This window comes from Plecotus auritus, assembly GCF_963455305.1.
Source record: "Plecotus auritus genome assembly, chromosome: 3".
NCBI classification, from domain to species: Eukaryota; Metazoa; Chordata; class Mammalia; order Chiroptera; family Vespertilionidae; genus Plecotus; species Plecotus auritus.
The window spans coordinates 213994182-214017404 of NC_137772.1; the positions used below are offsets into that span (position 1 = coordinate 213994182).

The window sequence follows — 23223 nt, forward strand, 5'->3', positions numbered from 1 at the left end:
GAGATTATGAACCTGGCACGTGCAGAATGCTAAGATTCTCTCAGAGTATGAAAGTCATATAACCCCAAGTGACCTGGTTTTACCTACTTTAAAGCTTTTAGTCAGGACTACCAGCGAATTACTCAATTTAGAAATTTGTTTTGGTATATATTAAAATTTTTAAGTTGTCTAATTTTTCTTTATCTTGATGCTTAAACATAACACAATCTTTAAACTACCGAAGAACAAATGCTTTTTATCAATTATATAGTGACATACTACCTGGATCAAATAGAAGATATTTCAAAAATACACTTATATGTATCAAAAGCCTAAAACTTTTGCCTATTTGTTAACCCATCTGTTAACCCCGCAATTCTACTTCTAAGAAATTATTTTAAGAAAACAGCCATGGATGTACACAAGATTCAGTGAAGTATTGTTTATAACTGTGAAAAGATGTATACAGTCAAAATGTCCTATCGAGGATTAAATAAATTATGCTTCAGCCACATGATAGAATAATAGAGGAATAAAATTAGGAGACTAATGACTTGGAAAATATGTTCGCAATATATTCCGTGAAAAAAAAAAAGCATATTATGAAACAGTATGCAAGCAAGTAGGAACCTATTTTTATAAAAATATACATATTTAGCAAAGTAAAAGGACAAATAATATTTACCAAAATATTAACACTGGTCATTTCAACATAGTAGTAGGATGAAGGTTGTTTCATCACTCCTCCCCTTTTTGCTTATTTGTTCTCTGTGCTGACTATTTTTTTAAAGGGGAGGGGAAGTTATTAACCTCAGATTAGTCCAAATATGCCCCCAGAGGCGCCTTCTGGCAAAGTAAATGTTTCTGTTCAGCCTATATGTGGGAAACTGCTTCTACCTTATAAATATGAGCGTCCTTCCAAGATCACATTCTCTCAAACACTCGCCCTTTTAGGCAAAATATACAATAGCAATTATTGATTTTTTTTAAACCACACTCAAATTAATTATCACCTAAAAGATGAAAAAATACAAATCCTTATTTCAAAAAAGGAACAACCCAAATACATACTACTAAATTATGCAAAGTTACATTATCTAAGTTTAGTTTATTGCAAAGATCAAGACAGCACACTAGAAGTTGGCGGCTTCTCTTTCACACCACTCATAGCACTCACTCAATTCTTCATTTCATTCACTCACCCATGCAAAAAAATGTCAGTATACAGACAATGATGTCTGATGCTTCTTGGTTCCCATAGTATAACCGGAAACTTGACATTTCAATTAAAAAGGTAAAATGAGGACATTTACCATTAGACTATAAAGTCCCTCTTCTGGAAAAGGATAGTAAGATATGTTTTGGAAAAATCTTATACAAATGAAAGGGGCACCATTTCAAGAGCACTAGGACTACATTAAACTTAAATGAATTCCAACACTCATAAATAAATGGAGTCTTAACCAAGCTCCAATAAACTAAAATTATCTTAACAGGCACGATGAACAGTGTAAACACTGTTAATGGGCACCAAGTTTAATAGGGCAGACAATATTTGCTTCTGCATTCACAATTTTTCAGTTACAGTTTTTAAAAATGGTGCTGCTTACGCTATGAATGTTTTACAAAAAATTAATTTTAATAAATATGGCAAATGTTAAAAATCTAGCTAGGTTATCATGCAAGATAGTATATAACCAAGACAAACTCAAATTTATAATAAAGGCAACTTGCATTCAAAATGAACTCTACCCTTGTATTTTATTAAAAGGGCAAACATCATGAATTAACCCAGCTGCTTACTTGAATTACAAAAGTAACATGATTCAATATGAAAATAAGAAACTGTCTACAAATCTCTGACAGTAATAAATTGCAATATACAATGCATACAGGAGTCATACAGAGCAACAAACTCTCGTACAAAACAAAAATACTTTAATACCTTTAAAATCCAAATTTTTCTTTAAAATCATTCATGAAAAAGATTCTCAAGTCAGAATTAACACCTCAATTAGTCAAGCATCAGGAAGCTACATTACAGCTATTTAATATACAGAGAGACAGCTTTTCCCAGTCCTCCTAATGTCTCTGCTTCGGAATCGTACAGACTTGCTTTTCCTACTCCGCTACATCATTTCTTCAGATCATGAAAACTGAATTTGTTGAACACCAGAAATCTAAGATTAGAAAATTTAAGTTGATAAGAATGAAAGAAAAATTAGTTTAAAAATAACATGCATATTATAAATTCAATGAATAAAAACAATAGACAATTAAGAAAAACAACAATAGAAGATGAAAAATAAGTCTACACCTCACCCCAAATCTTCACTCTCTCTACCCAAGGAAACTACTTTATTAATTTCTTGTGCATCTATCCAGAAATATTCTATGCAAATATTCTATGCACACACACATAAAAGCCTAAGCGACCATTAAGACCAGTTGATCAATTGACCGGTCGCTATGATGTGCACTGATCACCAGGGGGCAGACTCAACACAGGAGCAGTGGTGGTCAGTGCGCTCCCATAGCCAACCTCCCACAGTCCCTCCCCCTGGACTGGGCGAGATAGCCCTGATTGGCCCTGATTGCCAGCTAGGCCTAGGGACCCCACCCGTGCACGAATTCGTGCATGAGACCTCTAGTATGTGTGTGTGTGTGTATATGTTATATATAGATAACATTAAGAGAGTACCAAATAATTGTATATTTTGAGAAAATAGTATTTAACCTTTTTAAAAATCAGGTTAATAATAACAGTGTGTTGAAATTAACTACCTGTGATCAAAATCAATGGATATAATCAATTCTTAAAATAATTTAAAATACAAAGAAGGTACTCTACCTGTTGATATGATGTTGTATAAACCATAACATTTTGTTGTTGACCATCTGCAGTTATTAAACCAGCTGGTAACTGGTTAGCTAAAAGACCAAAAAAAAACCATTAAAGTGAGAAAAGAATTGCATCTGCTTTCTTGGCCTGAACCGTAAAATTGTGCCATTAACGTCTTATTATAATTCTGCTCTTTATCAATGTAATCTTGGGCCAAAGCATAACCCCCAAATATTCCATTTTAAAAAAGCTCCCGAAGCATTTTTGATTTTCTGAATCTTCATTTCTCTGTACTGTACTTTACCTAACTACTCATGTGTACAAATCTGCCAAAATGAGTTTCTGGTTCAGGGGTAGACCTACACCATGAGGGTTGGCTGGCAGCAACACTCACATAACTAAGCAGCATATATTTTATATATAAGAAATCATATAAAGTTTATATGAGAAATATAAAATATTTACATATAAAGTTTATATGAGAAATATAATCACCATAGACCTTTTATTTCACCATATAACAATACTCAAAAATAAATGAGTTCAAATTTATTTAAATCACAAGATTTTTATATTGCAAACTACAGTTCTCAACATTCCTATCTCACGTGAATCTTAGACGAAAAAATAAGGGCTATGGCAATCAGTCGAACTATTGGTGAAAGATTATGTCTGCAAAATTTAAATTTTATACTTATCCCTCACTGACGTCAAATATACAGGCATCAACTAAGAAGGACTATTCAAGACAGTGCTATGTCAAAACACTTAGTGCTGATATTCTAAAGTACCACCACTGACACTAAATTACATTAAGTTTAGTTGTATAAACGTATCACAACACTGCTTACTAAATGCCTCCTCTGTTAGTTCTTCACTTAATCCATCTGCAGTTGTGACTGCTCCACCAATTCCTTTCTCCCCTTTCATTGCCTGGGGAAGGAGAACAAAAAATGTAATCACTGCTATTCAAAAGAAACAGTTTTCGAAATGAGAATGCTTGATTAATTTCTAAAATTAGGAGCTTCTATTTTTACAAACACTACATAGAGTATTTATTAACACTTCTGGTTAATTACATATGAAGAGGTCTTCAAATGCTAACTTTTTATACAAGTAGTAATCATCAAAAGATAGTCTTAATAATGACCTAGAAAATCTAAAGTATTTATGGGTAAAATTAAATAAATTATTCTAATTCCACACTACATCAGAAGGAAAATAGAACTCTACTTACAGATGAAATAGTCTGTAAAATATAACTATTCAGCTTATGAATCTACTACAAATGATCCAAGTTATCAATTATATATACACTCTTAGCCAACTGGGCAGTACTGTAACAGCAAGTTTAGAGTTTAATTTTTTTTTTAAGAACAACAAACACCTTTATTACATGAACTAAGATAAGAAGGAGGAGGGTATATGTGCCTTTCCGGGCCTTGATTTTCCTCAGATAGATGGAGTTTAAAATTTCTAAATCAAAATTACAGTTTGGACCTCTAAGTTACCATTCATTCTAAGGTCCCATGATGCTAAAGATTTGGAAAAATACTGTGAAGAATTTACATATTTCTTCCTACTTTAATCATCCCATAAAGGTATCACTAATTTAATGGTATCCTAACACTAAAGATACTAAGAAAATATTTTAAAAGGAAAGTGAATCATACACCCAACTTGCAGTGCGGAAATAAATACGCTGATTCTAATTCATTTTCATAAAACAGGCAACGATGCTACCTCTTAAATTAATAACGATACCAGCACGCACTGACATTATTGAACACTCACTATATGCCCAGCTACATGCAGTCCATGGACTGTTCCACTTGGTCCTCTCAATAACGCTGGGAGGCAGGCACTATTACTAGCCTCACCTTACAGATCAGGAAACCAAGGCCTCAAGTACTTCAATAATCTGCCCAGGGTCACAGAGTTCACCTGTGGTGGAGCTGGGATTCACCCTCCGGAGTCCACATTCTTACTCATTACATAACTATGCTGCTGTTAGTAACAACCAAAGGAAAAAGAAAGGACTTCCTGCTTGGGTACAGTAACATGAGTGATGACACACGTCTGAGAAATGTTACGTAGTTTGCTATAAAACGAATTTTTAAGCAATACATTTTAAAAGTTAGTGAGTAGTGCATCTTATTTTCTTAGAAGCATAATGGAAGACATTTTGCTCACCTCTCTGAATTTCTGAAGGTACAATTTTAGAGGTTCTACGTAACTGTCAAAGCCTAAGGTAGACATGGCAAAGAGGATATCTTCGCCATTGATTGTCTTCCGTTTCTCTTGATGGCATCTTTCACTGGCCTCCGATGTTATAAAACTGATGAACTCACTCACACATTCCTGAACACATTCTTTGGCATCTTTTGCAATCTGAAGAGAAAAATGAAAGGTAAATTTGCAGGGAACATAATCATCACCTTCCCAACAACGGCAAAAGTGAAAGTTACTCAGAAGAAAACAAACTTCAGTTTATGACTGTTAACCTTTAATCTTTGAAATATATGCTAATAACATAAACACAATTTGTAATATTAAAATTCCAACCCTCAGAGTGAGAATTTACTCAAATACAAGTCAGAGAAGCCTTGACAACTATTCACAGAAAACAGATATAATCTATAAGAATAAAAGCATTATATGCTAATTAGACTGGACATCCTTTGGGACGAAGCTGGGGCTACAAGGGAAGCCTGGGTCCCGGGTGCCAGAGGGAAGCCGGTGCCGGCAGCCGGGGAAGGAAGGCCTACTCTTGCACAAGTTTCATGCATCGGGCCTCTAGTTTAGTTATAAAAGCAACCACTGGACATCTCTTCCATCCTAAGATAAAAACCCTAACTAGTGTCCCAAGAAAGCCAGGTTGTGTGTAGTTAGTATGCTGTGGTGTGGGCTACAGACTTCGGTACCAGTTATTTCCAAAAATAAGGGCACTAAAATTTTAAAAAACAAACACTGAAGTCACATAAGACTTAAAAGGGAGTGAAAGAATGACACCTGGTGATATTTTTTCTACTGAAAATACAAAGTGTCAGGTATAGGTTTTGAGTTTATTAAGAAGCTTACCCAGCCCTTGCCGGTTTTGCTCAGTGGTTAGAGCGCTGGCCCGACTGAAGGGTGGGTTGGATTCCAGTCAAGGACATGTACCTCGGTTGCAGGCTTGATCCCCGGCCCCGGTTGGGGCACATGCAGGAGGCAGCCAATCCATAAGTCTCTCTCACTTTGATGTTTCTCTGTCTCTCCCTCTCCCTTCCACTCTCTCTTAAAAAAAAAGGGGGGAAAAATATCCTCTGGTAAGGATTAGCAACAACAAAAAAAGCCTACCTAAAGAAGCACACACCCACCACCTCATAAAAACAGTTCTCTTAAGGGTCAGGTTTGAAAGCAAGACTAATGGACTAAATTATGCAATTCTAAAGCCACTTCTAATAGGAATGACACTCAAGATCCTTGCTAAAATATACTGTCTTTCATCTCCATGCCTAAACAACATCCTGGAGAAAAGTAAACAAGAGTTGCATAAATGCAGTCAAGCAAGATAATATAATGTGAGCTGTATACACTGAGTGGCCAGATTATTATGATCTCTGAACACATAATAATCTGGCCACTTAGAGAGAGAGAGTATGTATTAGAGGCCCGGTGCATGAATTCGTGCATGGGTGGGGTCCGGCCAGCCTGGCCAGGGGGAGGGGACATGGGCGGCTGGCCGGCCTGCCTGCTGGTTGAACTCCTGGTCAAGGGGACAATTTGCATATTAGCCTTTTATTATATAGGACATACACTGAGTGGCCAGATTATTATGCGTTCAGAGAATAATATGGCCACTCAGTGTATATAACTTTAGATTGCTAGTAGCCATGTTAAAAGAAACAGTTAAGTTAATTTTACATGTTTTATTTAACCCAATAAACCTAAAATATTATTTAAACACAGGATCAATTTAAAAATTGAGGTATTTTCATTCTTTTTTTTTTCATACAAGCCTTTAAAATCTGGTGTATGTTTTACATTTCAAGCGCATCTCAATTAGCTCAATAACATCTCAAGTGCTCAATAACCATTTGTAGCTATGGGTACTGGACAACAGCGCAGGCCTAGTCTCAGCTTTTTTCCCCCTTAAAATATAAAGAGGCCCAGCAGGTGTGAGTCAGTAGTTGAGCCTTGACCTATGAACCAGGAGCCATGGTTCAATTCCTAGTCAGGGCACATGCCCAAGGTTGCAGGGTCGATCCCCAGTAGGGGATGTATAGAAGCAGCCGATCAGTGGTTTTTCCTCATCATTGGTGTTTCTATCTCTCCCTCTCCCTTCCTCTCTGAAATCAATAAAAAGTATATTTTAAAAAAGCAGCCCTGGCTGGTTTGGCTCAGTGGATAGAGCATCGGCCTGCGGACTGAAGGGTCAAGGGCACATGCTTGGGTTGCGGGCTTGATCCCCAGTGGGGGGCATGCAGGAGGCAGCTGATCGGTGATTCTCTCTCATCATTGATTTTCCATCTCTCTCTTCCTCTCTGAAATCAATAAAAATATATTTTAAAAAAAACATAAGGAAGACCTCTCAAACTGGAACTTCTAGGCTGAGTGATATATTTTAATAATATATTTATTTAAAAGCTTTATTACTTTCATGTATACTTTATAAGCTATAATAAATTGATAGAAAAGTTTATTATGCAATATAAAACATAAAAAGTGTGAATTTTATTTAAGACCAAGTGATGAGTACAGTGACAATGAGTTTTTAAAATTGTTCTAACAAAACTACTTAAAAAATTACCAGTTGAATTTAAATGTATGTTAATATCTATAATTTTATAAAAAATAGTTGTTTCACACTGGCCAGGTGGTTTGGATGGTTGGAGTATCGTCCTGTACACCAAAAGGTTGCAGGTTCAATCCCAATCAGGGAAAGTATGGGAGTCAACCGCGAGAGGTTTCTCTCTCTGTCTCTCCCTCTCTCTCTAAAACAGCGGTCGCCAACTGATAGTCCGCGGACCACTGGTGGTCCATGAGGTCCGAAAGGTTGGTGACCGCTGCTCTAAAAATCAATTTTAAAAAATTTTCTCTCAGGTAAAATGACAAAAACATAAAAAACAAAATAGTTGTTTCCAAATAAAAGGATTTTTAAAAAATCCTTATATTACGCACATCAGTCCAATATGACCCAATTTTGCTGCAACATTATGGAAGTTACCTCATATGCCCAAACCCGATAGCTCTGACAATGCACCTATTTTTTAAAAGTTTCTTTTATTTCATCTGCTTCTAATAGGTGGGGGAAGGAGTGCATTTTGGGGACATGATAGAACTGAAAATGGAACATTGTTCAGTAACTAAGTATTAGAATTGAAAGAAATACTTGATTTGCTGAAGGACTGAAATCAATAACTAACTGTAGTCATGAACTATGTTCACGTAGTTTTACATCCCACCCCACCCCACCCCCAAAAATCTCCTAGTTAAGCTTCTCCAATTTACCTTTCCCGTCTGAGGTATGGCATTTTTCATTATCCTTGCCACATTTGCAATTGGAAGATATATATCTTGTTCTCTGAAACTTTCTTTTGAACCATTTGTGTCTTCGTGATCGTTCATGCTGTCCTCAGTATCTAAGGAAATAAAAGTAATTTAGTTTAAGGGTTCTCATACTTTTTTCTTCAAGAGAGAGAAGAAAGACTGTCTATAGCAACCTAGGATGAGAGGCATTCTGGCTCATTTCCTAACCCTTTTTAGGGATTAGGACATAGTAGCTCTTTTCACCACTTTCTCAGGGCCAGAACTAAACCCACTCCTTAATTTCAAACCTACTGTCTGGAACTCTTTGGTCCTCAGCTCTGCCTACTCAAACCCTACCTACTCATTCTCCCAGCAGCTCAGTAACAACCTCGCACAGCACTTCAGGAGTGAGCTGCTTTCACAAAATAGCACAAGTGCCTCTCTGCATCTTTTCTGACACGCCGTATAATTCTTCTTATTTCTGACTGGAGGCCCGGTGCACGAAGTTCGCCCTCTCGCAGGCCGGGAGCCCTTGGGGGATGTCCAACTGACGGCTTCCTTAGCACTGCCGCAGAGGCAGGAGAAGCTCCCGCCACCACCTCCGGGCTCGCCAGCTGTGAACCCGGCTCAGGGCTTCTGGATGGGCGGCGCTCCCCCTGTGGGAGCGCACTGATCACCGGGGGCAGCTCCTGCATTGAGCATTTGCCCCCTGGTGGCTAGTGCACATCATAGTGACCGGTCATTCCGCCGTTCGGTCGATTTGCATATTAGCCTTTTATTATATAAGATTCCTTCTATTAGATTTTTTTCTACTTGAGACTAGGGGTCAGCTTTGTCTCTTTCCTAGCATTTGGTAGCACCTATAACAGGGGAAGTGCTCATAAATGTGTCGCATGACTGAGCTATAAAACTTACAGACCCTGACCTATGATGATGGCTCCTTGACTCTTGCTAGATTAAGAGCTATTATGTCTACCCAAAGCCAAATTTACCTAGAAAGGAAAAACTGGACTTGAATATTACTGATCCAATTGGTTTATTACTAATGTAGTTATAGTTTTGAACAAAGCTATGGCAGTTATCCAATGTTATTACGAAAAGTGAATTTTCAAATTATGTAGATTTAGATATAACTGAAGCTTTCACAATACCAATAATAACCTTTGATGATTAAATGCATTATCTTGTAAGGAAACTTCCCACACTTTATATGAATTAAATAGGAAAGTCACTTAAGCTGATTCAGTATACATTTTCATGTGTTTAAAAGGATGTTGTCAAATTTAACTTGTTTAAGTATGTTTTAGGATGAACTAATTGCCTCCTCTAATTGCCTTCTACAAAAATGTATCTTAATGTTTTTAATCTTACAAATCACAATGCCACAAAGCCAAATTATTTCTGATAGGCCAATTTTAATACCTGCAGAGCTCAAACTTAATATTGAAGGAAAAACAAAAATATATCTGTTTATAAGTACTAAAAATAATAGCTAGCAACTCACCCTCTAAAGAACTTTTTACTGTTCTAATTGAGTAAGAATTTTCCATATTTAATTCTCAAATAGGAAATCAGTAACAAATTTTTAAAGAAACTTTAAAAGGCATACTCTTACAGAATTCCTTTTTATAACTCATCACTCTTTGAAGACTATTGCTAATTAAAGTAGCACAGTACACCTTTATATGCTTTCACTGAATGGTAATGCAAGATTGCTAATTTTCCTATAAAGACAAAAGTAGCCTATAGCATCATATTAATAAAATTTCCACTTCCTAATTTGCTTCTACTTGTGAATTTGTTCTGACGTGGCTGTCTTACCATCATGAGGCTGTATAACGTAGTGACTTCCTCCAATATAGTCTGCAGAAATTCCTAGTTGAGAAGCATCTGTTGTAGAACTGTCACCATCCATCTAGGAGGAAAAAGTTTTTCAATATTCTTCAATAAAACTTGTATAAAAAACATAACAGATTCAGTGCCCATGAAATATCATAGGACAGGTCAACTACATTTTTCATAGCTTAAGCTTACTAGAAGAAAACATTTGTATTTCTTGATTTGGAAACCTTTTGATAATTTGCCAACTATCCAAAGAGTCCCCTATCATCCACCGTAAGTGAAAACATAAGACCAACAGGGAAACAAAATACGGAAATGAATCTAAAATACACATCTCTTTATTTTCAACTGCATAACCCTTAAACATAGTACAGGCAACTCTGATTTACAGCCTAACTTACCCCTGGATCAACAAGCAAAACCAAAATTAGTATTCTCCTGAAAGTCACCTGTGTGCGGCACTCTCGGCTCTCCTGCTGAGGCCTAATATTCTCAGGAAAGCCTCTGGTTCCTCTGCAAACTTCCTTTGTGGTCTCACAGAAGTTCCACAATAGACAATGTCTTGATTAAAACTGTTGTCTGGGATAAGAAGCATATGGATTCCTTGCACAATCTGTACCCATGTAACCAAGCATGCACCCACATTTTGAATGAGCCCCATCAACCTCTAATTCTAGCCAAAGGTTCATTTTCTCTTTCCCCTACCCTCAAACTTTTGATTCTTTAAAGAAAAAAGAAAAGGAGGGGTCAAGGAGACTGGAGTTCTGCATATAAGGGTAGGAAAATTATAACCACAGACAAGAGTGAGAGTTAAAATGGCTACTTGAAAAGGTGCCTGCTTAATTAATTTTGCTCAGAGCTAAAAGAATTCTAAGAGGGAAAATCTGGAAAAAAACAGAACCGTTAGTTTTAACATACTACATTCCATTTCACCAACATGACAAACCCTGGGAGTCTTTCTGCTTTGCAGATAATACTAAAGAAGAGAGAGGGAAAAAAAAAAACCAACAAAAACCAAAAACAAGGGACTGGCTAGTCGTGGGTAGAAAATTTTTAATGCATTATCTGAATTAACAGTATAGCAAAATTTAAGTGGAATATGTACATGCTTTCAGGCCAAATCAAGAGATACTTGATCCTAAATATTCATCAAGCCCAGAACCCAGCTATTTGATAGGGAAGGTGGTATTATTTCCATTTTATATAGAAGTGCATTTAACCAATAGGGATTCCTGTTTTCAGAGGTCAGTAGGAGAGTCAGAGTCAAACTCACTGACTGCATATCACTTCTTAGAGGCCCTGGCTGGGTAGCTCAGTTAGTTAGAGTACTGTCCTGATATGCCAAGGCTGTGGTCAGGGCACATACAAGAAACAACCAATGAATGCATAAAGAAGTGGAACAACAAATTGCTGTCTCTCTCTAAAATCAATCAATCAAATAATTGTTTTAAAAGTATGAGTAAATAGCCCTCGCTGGTTTGGCTCAGTGGATAGAGCGTCGGCCTGGGGACTGAAGGGTCGCAGGTTCGATTCCGGTCGGGGGCATGTACCTTGGTTGCGGGCACATCCCCAGTAGGGGGTGTGCAGGAGGCAGCTGATCGATGTTTCTCTCTCATCGATGTTTCTAACTCTCTATCCCTCTCCCTTCCTCTCTGTAAAAAATCAATAAAATATATTTAAAAAAAATAAAATAAAAGTATGAGTAAATAGGTACCCTGTACTTTCACAAATTATTAAAGGTAGGTGAACTGTGTCCTCTACCCCCTAAAAAAATCTATGTAAATTATGGAAATATATCTGTAGCTCCAATTAGGATAGATACCGCAGTCAACAGATGTATCAAAGAAATGCCTTGTTATTGAAGACTTTGTAAAATCCAACAGAGATGGAAAAGAAGTGTTAGACAAGGACTCAAATACTGCAGTTAATAAAATAAATGCATGTGAAACATTACCCAAATATAAAATACTGTATTGTATTGATCCTAAAATACAAACAAGATACTAGGAGAGTAGTCTTTAATAGATAGATGAGATGATAGGTTTTATTAGCCATAAAAAAGCTCAATTAGAATAGCTGTGAACTGACTAATTTTTACAATGCCCTAGGGGAGATCAAGGTGCAGGAGACAGGACCAGTGGTTGTTTCAGAACATACAACTGAAAACAACTCTTTTTTAATAGGGGAGAAAAAAAACACAGTAAAAAATTCTTTCCAAAATGAATATCCACAGGATACCATCAGTCTTTTTAAATTAGTTGATCTACAGGACACTGTTCAAATACCTAGGTTCTGAGATTAATTTAATTTATAAATATAACATAAAAAGTATTAAAGGCAAAATGTTAAAAATCACATTATCTTGTCATGCACTGGAATTAGCAGCAAGATCATCAGTTGGATTAACAGAATTAGCCTCTAAACCTCAGTCTTCTAAAAAATACTTCTGAAAGTATTTTGGAGTTGTCAGAATTAAACAAAGAACAGAAACCTGCTAAGGACAGTGTTTGGTGCTCAGGAGACATCAGTATCACCTCCCCTCCTTTGAGGATAAGCCACGCCATCATCGGCTTAGCTGTCTGCGTCTCTGGTTCCGCAAGTTTTAGCCTTCCTGTCCTTTCACCATACTGTCTGTCTTCCTCCCCCTACTTTAAAGCCAGTGTTCCCCCATCCTCCTGAAATCTTTTGGGTTTACTCCATTCTACAAGCCACAACTTAAGTGTTCCCTTCTCTGAATCCCCAAAGCACTTATACCTTTCATTCAACAAATGAATGAGCACATCAACAAATTAGCCTCATCTTTGATGCTTACAATATGCTATCTACATATTGGGAGAGGGGGAACTTGCTACATCCCAAAGATTTTTTTCTAGGTCTAAAATATCCTGTAAAATTTTCTAAAAATAGATTATCGATTGTAAGCAAGCCAGTCAACAAACATTTACCGAGTAAACACTTAGTACGCATCAGGCCCGCGCTATGTGGGAAAGCCGTCACCAGCACAGACAAGCCTCTGTCCTCATCTAGCAGAGAAGACAAATGTTACGCAAACCGGGGTCATGGGGAAGGGGAGGTAAGCATAGCCTATCAGTACTCCCAAGGAATGTGCTGGAATTGGATCACCTGGTTTGAATTCCCTACTACTTGCTGGTCATGAGACCTTGAGCAAGTAGGATGAGAATAGAACTTGCCATGTAAAGACAGCATTGTACAATAGGAGCTATTAAATAATTACAAATGATTAACTGTTAGTGCTAAGGAAAACAAAGATGTTTTGTTATATGTTTTGGGAGTTTATTCCAAAAGGGACCTCATAGACTGAGAGTCAAGGAAGGCTGTGTTAGGAAATTACATTTAAACTGAGACTAAAAGATGAATAGAAATCAGTTGGGCAGGGAAGGATGGGGAAAGAATGTTCCAAAAAAAAAGGAAATAGGGAAATATAGTCCTGGTGGTTGAGAGCAAGCTAAGTGGGGGCTAAATCAAGCAGTGCAGTAGACAAGAGCAAAGAGGGAAAATCAGATTTCTTTTTTAAAAGACCACTCTGGCTACAGTCCAGTGTAACAATGAACTGAGGCGGGCAAGGATGGGGGCAGACCACCAAGGACCACAGTGCTGCAGTCAGGGCAGGAACTCAGGCAAGATGATGGTCGCTCCAGTATCTGGAGACGGAGAGAGCAGAGGCTGAAGAGATGTTAGCAGTTGGTAAAATCAGCAGATCTGGCAACTGACTGAACCAGAACTGGAGGAAGAACCAAGGATAATGCTGGGATTCTTGCAGCTGGGCAGATGCTGCCACTGCTGCAGAGAATGGGAAGGAAGAGCCTGAGGGTTGGGCAGTGCCAAGAGCCTGGCCGAAGTTGATGGCCAAGAATGTGTAAGTGGTACCAGGATGCCCACTTGTGACACTTACTGGTGAAGGACAGAGAACAGAGGGAAGAGCATGTAGGAAAATGACAAGAGAACAGGTAAAATGATGAATCATTAGGATCAAGGGAACTGGTAAGTAGGAATAGAGTAGTTAAATCCCATTGAATTCCTTTACTGACTGTTCTAATTATGTAGTTGAAAATAGTGTTCTCTAAAATATGTGAAGTTAATGGTCAGCTGGCTAAGAAATGCACCTGGTTTCGGATTCATCTTACCAGGAGGCATGATGGAACACTGGCTCTTAGAACAGACCACGTGGATTTGAAGCTGAGCTCCCCACTTCCTAGCTGTATGTCTTTCCGTACCATCTTCTTTGTCCTTCAGCTTCCCATTTAAAACGGGGTTGCTATGAGAGGTGACGTTATTGTGCCTTTTAGCTCTTAGCAAAGAGCACCATACGTAGTAAGAAATGGACAAATGAAACCTTCTATGATTACTGTTCCTTCAAATGCAGTTCTCATCTTTCCAGGCATGAAGAGTGGGTCCCCCACTTAACCTAACTAATCTTGTTTTCAATTCTTATAATCTGATAAAAAAATCTTAGTGCTAGAATGTGCCTTTCTAAGGATCACCAGATGCAGTTCTTTCAGTTTAGCAGTGAGGCAATCACTGCTCAAGACCTGCTGTCACAGATACAGTAGCAGACCCAGAACTAGGTACCCAGACAGGAATCCAAGTGGAATCTCTTCACCCGATTATCTTGTGAAATCCCCACCTGGACCATGCAGATCTACTTTCCATTCCCTAAACGTAAGTCACCTCAGGCTTCTGCATCTGGCAACACCCTCCACCTATCCAAATCCCATTCAACCTGCAAGGCTCATTTGGAGGCCTACAAGCTCCCTCCATGACATTCCCAACTACCCAGGCCTCCCCACCTCTCGTCTTTTCACTTGTACTACCCTTATTTAGAACCAGCATTTTCCATTCCACACATAACTGTCCTTGAAGTATTCAATTCAACTAAAGCCCTACCAGATAAACAGACAGCCTCTTAAGAGCTGGGACAAGCTTTGTATCCCGTAGCTTTGACAGCCCTTAGGGGCCCACAGCAAACACTATATACCAAGTCACTAAAAAGAAGGAAGCTTTGGGAATGAATACAGGTACTGTCTGTCTAGACTTGAAAGGCATTCATCCTATACGGAATCTCCAATATAAAATCAGTTGTAATTCCCAGCTAATTACTGTGCAAATCTAATTAACAACCAAAATGGTAAAACATACTTACTGTCATGAAATACTGTCAGAACGGTGTTGTCAGTGGTGTTCAAGAACACCCTTCCAAACCGGTGTCTAATATTTGCCCAATTTCAACCTAGAACATAAACATGTATCAGCTGTAAAAATGTATAGCCTACAGGCTTTCTTCTTTGTAAAATTTTAAAAGGCAGGTATAATTTTACCTACAATTCTTACTCAGTGGAGTGCATGGTGTAAAACGGTGCAAAAAGCAGGCACCAATAAATGTTAGTTAAATTGGAAGATTTATTTTGGAGAACTCAAATTTTAAAAGTTGATTCTATTGCGGGGGCGGGGGGGGGATAAGGAGGTAAGGGGGGATTGCTTTACCAACATAACCCTGAGTTTAGTCATGCTCACCATATTCATCACAACACATCAAATTATATAATATGCAAGAGACCAAAAATTACACATCTAAACTACTAAAAATATCAACAGCCAAGACATAATATCGACTTAATTTGGGGGTGGTTTTCTTAATGTTTTACAATGAGATTCAGGGGTCCAAAAGCCCAAAAGGGGAGAAAATTTTATCTCAGAATATAATGCTTTTAAATTAAATATCTCAGATTATACTGGAAAGATACATGCTGTCCAGAGAACATACATAGAACAACACAATTAAGACCCTCTATTTATAATTTTAAAGCACCGCCAATCTGGACTAAAATTGCATCTGAATAGCTCTTCACCCTCACCGTAAATAGCTGAATAAATTGGTATCAATTACTAATGCTACAATCTCCATTTCTCATTCGTTCTTTTCCTTTTTTCAAGTGAAACAATTAGAGGAGTGTCAAAACAAAAACATCCTTTCAGTGTTAATTTTAAGGGAAGAAAAATAATCATAGGCATTCCAGCATGAAATCTAGTCAACAGCAGGAAAAGATTGTAGCCACTGAAATTGAATTTTCAAAAAGCCATTACAAGGGTAGAGGCAGCACAGGCAGGCTGACATTGTCTGCTATAATCGTAAAAACAATTTTTAATTTCTTTTCAAATATTGTCCTCTTTTTAACCCCAACATTGCCCCAAAAATTCCTTCCTGTAGCTAGAAGTGTTATTTTTTTAAGGGTGTCTTTGGGGGAGGTGGGGGGAAGTCCTCACAACACTTAAAATGTAAGAGCCATATATATATTTGTGTATTTTGCATGGGGGTGGGGGTGGGGGTGGGGGTGGGGGTGGGGGTGGGTCTACCCCTCACACCACACTCACCCAAATAGTTGAGTATTTAGATTCAGTAAATTAAAGAAAAACGTTCTCACCCCATATGGTATATATAGTTTAAAGACAGGTTATGATATATGTGCAAGCTCAAGGGAATGCGTACATCTGTTTAATGTTTGAAGAAATGCAAATTATATCCAAGAAAAGCGGCAGACCCTTCCTCCACCCTCCCTTCTTCGGCATCAACAACCGGAGTTTTGCATCAATGAAAGTCCTTAAATTAAGCTCCAAGAACAGTGAGGAAAAGGAATAACTGAACTGCCTTTGAGGGAATGCTGGTTAAACTTTCAATACTTTACAAATAAACCCTCTACTTATTAATGCCACTTACACTGACGGGTTTAGCTCCTCACTTTCCGCTGCTGATTAGTTTGCATACGAGAGCCCAAACCACCCCGGTGACCAGTGGTTCGTGGCACGGCCCACGGGGCTGCGAAGTCCAGGAAGGTTAGTGGGATGCTGCTGTGTTTTGTGTTTGTGTGTGTTTAAGGTCGTACACTACCTGAGCTGAAGTTACCTTGTTAGAGTACTTTGGGGAGATTAGGACTTGTGGGTGTTCGGCAATGCTTTGTTCTCGGAGGCTAGTGCTAAGGCCCGACACAGCCTCCCCGCCTCCCACCCAAGATTAAAGCTTAGTCCCACCTTCGGGGCAAGTCCACGGACCGCAAGCCGCCAGATGGCTGCCTTCTTTACGTGCAAACCCGACTGCGGGGCGACCGAGTCCATTCCTTCCTCCCGGGACCTCGCTTCCTCCCCACGAAGGTGCGCGGGAGGACCCTGGACCCCAGCCGGCCGACCTGTCAGTCCCGCCGCTGCGGGGCGGCCGATCCCGGCGCGCATCCCCCCGACCCGCTGGCCCAGGCCCGGGCCCGCGCCCAACGCCCGCCCGCCCGCCCGCCGCGCGGGGCCCCGGTGCGGGGCAGACAAAGCGGCCCGACCCGCATGCCCCCGCAGGCGGAAGAGGGGCGCTCCCCGGGGACCCCCGCGCGGCTGCCGGCCAAGAGAGCAGGGTCGGGGCAGGGTGTCCGAACCGCGTCCCCCCGCCCCTGGCCCGCTCCCCGCACAAAATGGAGCCGGCGGGGCACCGCCGAGAGGGGGGGCCGACGGCGCCCGGAGCCCCTTGCTCGGCGTCCGGCCGGAGCTCCGCGGCGGCGGGCGGGCGGGAGGCGCCCTGGCCCGCGTCCCGCCGCTCGCAGCCCGGCGCACAAAGACCGCGCCGCGGCCCGGCGCCCGCTCCCCGGCCGGGCCCGCAGCGGGAGCGGCCTCGCAGGCGCCGAGCCGGCCCCGGCCCGGGCGAGAGGGCGGGCGGGAGGGAGGCGAGTGCCCCCGGCCGCGGCGGCGTTGGCGGCGGGGACGGCGCCGGGAGGAGACGGACATTTCATTCGAGCTAAAGTGGAGTCGGTTTAGGAGCGATCATTGGCCGAAGCGAGACACAAACCTCCAATGCAGCCCTGGTTGGCTCCCGTCTCCAATCGGCTGTTTGGTTGGACAGAAAATGGCTGCGAAGGAACCAGTCCCAGCGCGGAGCTCCGCTTCCAGCACTCGGCCTCCCCTCCCTCCGCCGCGGGCCGCTTCCCTCCGCCCGACACCCTCCCTCCGCGCCTCCCGCGCGCCCGCCCTCCGCGGCCCCCGCCCCGGCCCCTCCTCGTGCGCGGAGCTGCCGCCCCTGCGCGGGCTTGCGGAGCCGGCTGCACGCCGCGGGGTGCGCGTCTGGGGGGCCCGCGGTCTACTTGCCGAGCCCGCGGCTTCCAGGGGCCGGGATCTGGGGCGCTGCTCAGGTCTAAGGCTTTCTTCCCACGGTGTCTCCCTGGGCCCCTGCGACGCGGGAGATCTCAGGCCTCCCTCTTTTCAGCCCCCACCCTCTCCCACGTGGAACTGTCACACCTGCCTGAGTGCCGCCAGCCTGCGCCTCGATTTTTAAGAAGGGGAAACCAAGGGCAGAAGCCGCCGGCCAGGGCGACACCCGAGCCACCGGGTGGATTGGAACGGCAGTTGCCTCCTGGACCGCCTTCAGCACCTCGTGTTTTCCTTGTGTCCTTGTTAACGTTGCCAAATGCACAACATTCCCTCTGACTTGGTCACTGAGCTATGGTGTTGGCGTTTCTTCGGATTTCACCTAAAAATACAGCCTAGCCAGCCTTCTCCCCAACTTAAAAAGTTGCACCCGCCCCTTCCCCCTCTTCTTCCCCCCCCCCCCCCCCCCCCCCCGCGTAGTAGTTGCAACTGACATGTGGCTTTTCCCAACCAGATGACATTTGGGCTGCAAGAATCCTTGGCCCGTTCTTTCCTCCGTGCAGCCAAGCGCCCTGGCTGTCTTCTTTCGCCGCCTGCAGTCTGGGTCGGGCTTCCCCCGGGCGGCGACCATCACCGATGGGCGCTGAGCCAGGAGCCACTCACTGCTAAAGGGTGGCAGGATTTCTGCAAAGGGAGCCGGGAATCGCCTTCCCTTCGCTTCCACTAAACAAGTGGCATGGTGCCACATTAAACTTTCCAGCTTTAATCACTTAGAAACATACAGGCATGTTTTATTTATAGAGCACCTACTGTTTCTCCACATATTTTAACATTTCTGGAGCAAATAATGAAGCAAAGACAAGTGAAAGCCTCCAAATTATTCCAAGAGCAGTACAGAGCAATGCCGCTGTGGAATCAGCCAACCTGATTTCAATTCCAGCTCCTAGCAGGGGTCCTCAAACTTTTTAAAGAGGGGGCCAGTTCACTGTCCCTCAGACCGTTGGAGGGCCGGACTATAGTTTAAAAAACAAACAAACTATGAACAAATTCCTATGCGCACTGCGGGCCCAGGTCCAGTGGGCTGCTAAGCAGGACAGGCAGCGGCACCCTGTGGGCGGGATAAATGTCCTCAGCGGGCCACATGTGGCCCGCGGGCCGTAGTTTGAGGACCCCTGTAGGGCTTGTGACCCTGGCCAAACGGCTTTACCTCTGTGTGAGAGTTTCCTCACCTCCCTAGTGGGGGGTAATACTAGCCACTGCTTGGGCTTGTTTAGAATTAACATAAATACATATAGAAAGTCCTAAAAAAAACTTTGGTCTCATTATCACAAGATCTTTATATGATATGAATTTTAATATTTATCAAACTTTTTGTAACTGTTATTGGGTTAAAAAAAAGGAAAATATTAAAATTGGTTTGCGTTTCTTCCTCCCTTTCTCTATGATTACTTATAAAGTGGAGTTTTAGGAGTGAAAGGATGTGTTCAAAGGCAGGAAACAGAAAAAAGAAGTAGTAGAATCAGGAGAAGTATGACTAATCCACACACTGGATGATGAACCAAAAGATGCGCAGATGACTGTTTTCTCTGAGCTAATGTATTATTTCAGTACTGATCTAATCTGCATGCTTAATTCCGATTCAACAAAAAGGTGATTCACTCCTACTGTTCACCAGGCACAGCTAGGAGCCCCAAGGCTACAAAGGTGAGTAAAGCACTCTCCTTCCCCTGGTATCCATTCACTGGAGGAGACTGGGGACCTCGTCCACGCCCTCTCTGCAGTTGAACCCCCAGGTCATCCTGCCTTGACAGCCTGACTTTGTACAGATTTTCAGGAAGCCCTCAATAATCTTAACCATTTTTCATGATCAGCTGGTGAAAGAGAGACGTGGATCACAATTTAGTCTTGAGAAAGACATAGCTAATCCACACCTTGCATGAAAGTCAAAAGACAGAGGACGGGTGACTGCATGGTGTATGGGCACCACAGCTGCCCCTTAGTTTCTACCGTTATTTATGAGTCATAATTCAGCAAACAATGAAATAATCTCTGGCACAATGAAGACTTCTCAGTTGGAGTTTACTTTATGACTTTAATGAGGCCTCATAGAATTCCCAGGAGGACAGTGTCTATTGTAGTATTGTCTCCATTCTTCTCTTCTCAATCCATTCTATGCACTGAAGGCCTGGACGGATCTGACTTCTGCTTCCCTCCTCCCAGGCCCCTAACTTCACCCCTTTCTAGACACACACACAGAGACACCAGCCTCTTGCCAGTAAGGTCTTAACTGTCTTCTTTTCATCTTTGAGGTCTCATCTCTTCAAAGAGGCTTTCTCTTGACTCCTCCTTCTAAAGCAGCCCCACCCAGTTACTCTCTATAATGTCATCCAGTCATTTTATCCTATGTGAAGGCAAATATTCTGTCACTTCAATAGGATTGGCTTAATTGGATTATCTTGGGGTGTTTTTGTTGTTGTTGTTGTTGACATAAATATATCCCAAGTGGAAACACTTCATATTACCTCCACTACTACCACCATAGTTCAAGCCACATCTCTTCTCCCCTCCTAACTTGTCTCCCGGCTTCTGCCCTGGCCTACACAGCAGCCAGAGTGGTCCTTTCAAATTGACAAAGGAAAAAACTAATTGTTCTTTGGCCACAGTACAAGTAACCACCAGGTTCTGTTTTAATCAATGACAAACTCCCAATCAGTGACAGCCCCTTGCTTTAGAAAGTTAGCGAATCAGCAACTGCCACACTAATAGTCCTGCTTGCTGCCTTAGCTAAACTTCACTTCCTCTCTAAACAGTCCAGTTACTAAAAGTGCTAAGTGGCCCTGGCTGGTTTGGCTCAGTGGATAGCGCACCTGCGGACTCAGGGGTCCCGGGTTTGATTCCGGTCAAGGGCATGTACCTTGGTTACGGGCACATCCCCTGTGGGGGGTGTGCAGGAGGCAGCTGATTGATGTTTCTCTCTCATCAATGTTTCTGGCTCTCTATCCCTCTCCCTTCCTCTCTGTAAAAAAAAAACAATAAAATATATTTTTTTAAAAAAATCAAAGTGCTAAGTAACAAACTCCATGCTTCCAAAATACTTGGTAAGACCACAGATTTCTTTGTCCAGAGATTTGTCCTTACAATGCAGCCGTCCTTTGCTTAGAAAAAAATATACTCAGCACTTACTTGTTTCTTTCAGATATGAGCAGTGGCCTCTTCACCAGACAAAGCCCATTGGGATCGATGATCTGTCTCCTCTCCACTCCCCATCTAATTGAATCTCCTCCTACTTTATCCTTTGCTCACTCTACTCCTTGTTCTTATTTCTGGCAGGAACACTCCTGCCTCGGTGCCTTTGCATTGGCTGTTCCATCTGCCTGATCCATTCTTCCCTCAGATATCCATATAGTTCACTTCACCTCCTTCCTTTCCTTAATGAGGCAACCCTGATCACTTATCTAAAAAGTGCAATTTCAGCTCCCTACCCCTACTCTCCCTTGACTGCATTATTTTCTTTTTCCATAACGTTTATCGCCTTCTAACAAACTGTAGACTTTTCTTATTTATTTTATTTATGTTTAGTTTACTGTCTGTCTCTTCTCACTAGAAGGTAAACTCTATGACAACAAGGATTTTTGCTTGTTTTGTTTACTAATGCATCCTAAGCACAGAGTAGGTACTCAATAAATATTTGCTGAACGAATGGATTTTTTATATTTTACCTTATTAGAATATAAACTCCTCAAGTGCAGAAACCTTGTGCTCACCACTGTATACTCAGTGCCCGGAACAGTGCCTGGCACAGAGTTGGCACTCCATAGATATGTATGGAATGAGTGCACGAGCAGGCAATGGGAAAGTGTTTTAGTTGATAGTGTACATGACCTTGAAATGACCTAAGTTTTGTATCATCTTTCTCCAGAGAAACGGAATTCATAAGCATACTTAGCGTTTAAGCAAGTTATTATAAAGTGTTAATCAAAATATTTAAAACATATTAATCACCATTTCACCCTGGATTAGATAAGTTAAAATACAAATGATTAAAATATCCTTGATAAACTTGAAAAAGCAACAAGATCACTCTCCTTTCTAGGGCTGCTCAGGCAAAGGACAGGAGGGAAAACTTGTCTTCAATAGGAGGGAAAGCCAGAAAGCATCTTTTTCTCATTTCGTCTGCTTTTTGCTTCAATAGTTGTTTCTTCTCTGAACTGGTGCTCCTATCTATATTCTCTTTTTTTGTTGTTAATCTTCACCCGAGGATATTTTTTTGTTTTTTTGTTTTGTTTTGTTTTGGAGAGAGAGTGGAAGGAAGGAAGGGAGGGGGAGAGAGAGCGAGAGACAGAGAGAGAGAGAGAAACAACCATGTGAGAGGGATACATTGATTAGTTGCCTCTCACACCCGCCCCAACTGAGGTCAGCGATTGAACATTGAACCGTAAAACAGGTGTGTGCCCTTGACCAGGAGTCAACTCCTGACCCTTCAGGCATTCCAACCACTGGGCACACTGGCCAGGTCCAATCTCTCTCTGTCTCTCTCTGTCTCTCTCTTCCTCCCTCCCTCTCTCTCTTTTATTGATTTCAGAGAGGAAGGGAGAGGGAAAGAGAGAGATAGAAACATCAATGATGAGAGAGAATCATTGATCGGCTGCCTCCTGCACACACCCTATGGGGATTGAGCCTGCAACCAGGGCATGTGCCCTTGAGCAGAATCGAACCCAGGACCCTTCAGTCCCCAGGCCCATGCTCTATCCACTGAGTCAAACCAGCTAGGGCCCAATCTCTTTTTAATCTATGTAATATAACAAGGCCACATTAATCTTCCTGAAACACAGTTCTTATCATGTTACTACCTTTTAAAAATTGTGAAAATGGCTCCCATTTATTGCGTGGTTACTGTGTATCAGGTACTCTGC

The 23223-nt window shown here is 41.5% G+C and overlaps 1 protein-coding gene across 6 annotated transcripts; it reads right to left on the reverse strand.

The window, feature by feature from the left end:
• Positions 1-408: 408 nt before the first annotated feature.
• Positions 409-18702, reverse strand: NFYB (nuclear transcription factor Y subunit beta). 6 transcript variants are annotated; one of them, XM_080662419.1, is made up of 8 exons: positions 18465-18702; positions 15336-15422; positions 10154-10247; positions 8315-8445; positions 5015-5212; positions 3673-3754; positions 2831-2910; positions 409-2159 (listed from the first exon to the last, which is right to left on the reverse strand). In XM_080662419.1, the coding sequence occupies exons 2-8, from the start codon at positions 15339-15341 to the stop codon at positions 2127-2129; spliced, it is 624 nt and encodes a 207-aa protein (XP_080518545.1). In that variant the 5' UTR covers positions 15342-15422; positions 18465-18702; the 3' UTR covers positions 409-2126. The 6 variants fall into 6 exon arrangements, with proteins under 6 accessions (XP_080518545.1, XP_080518543.1, XP_080518544.1 ...); XM_080662417.1 differs by lacking the exon at positions 18465-18702 and adding an exon at positions 18015-18169; XM_080662418.1 differs by lacking the exon at positions 18465-18702 and adding an exon at positions 17219-17453.
• Between the last annotated feature and the right edge of the window lie 4521 nt (positions 18703-23223).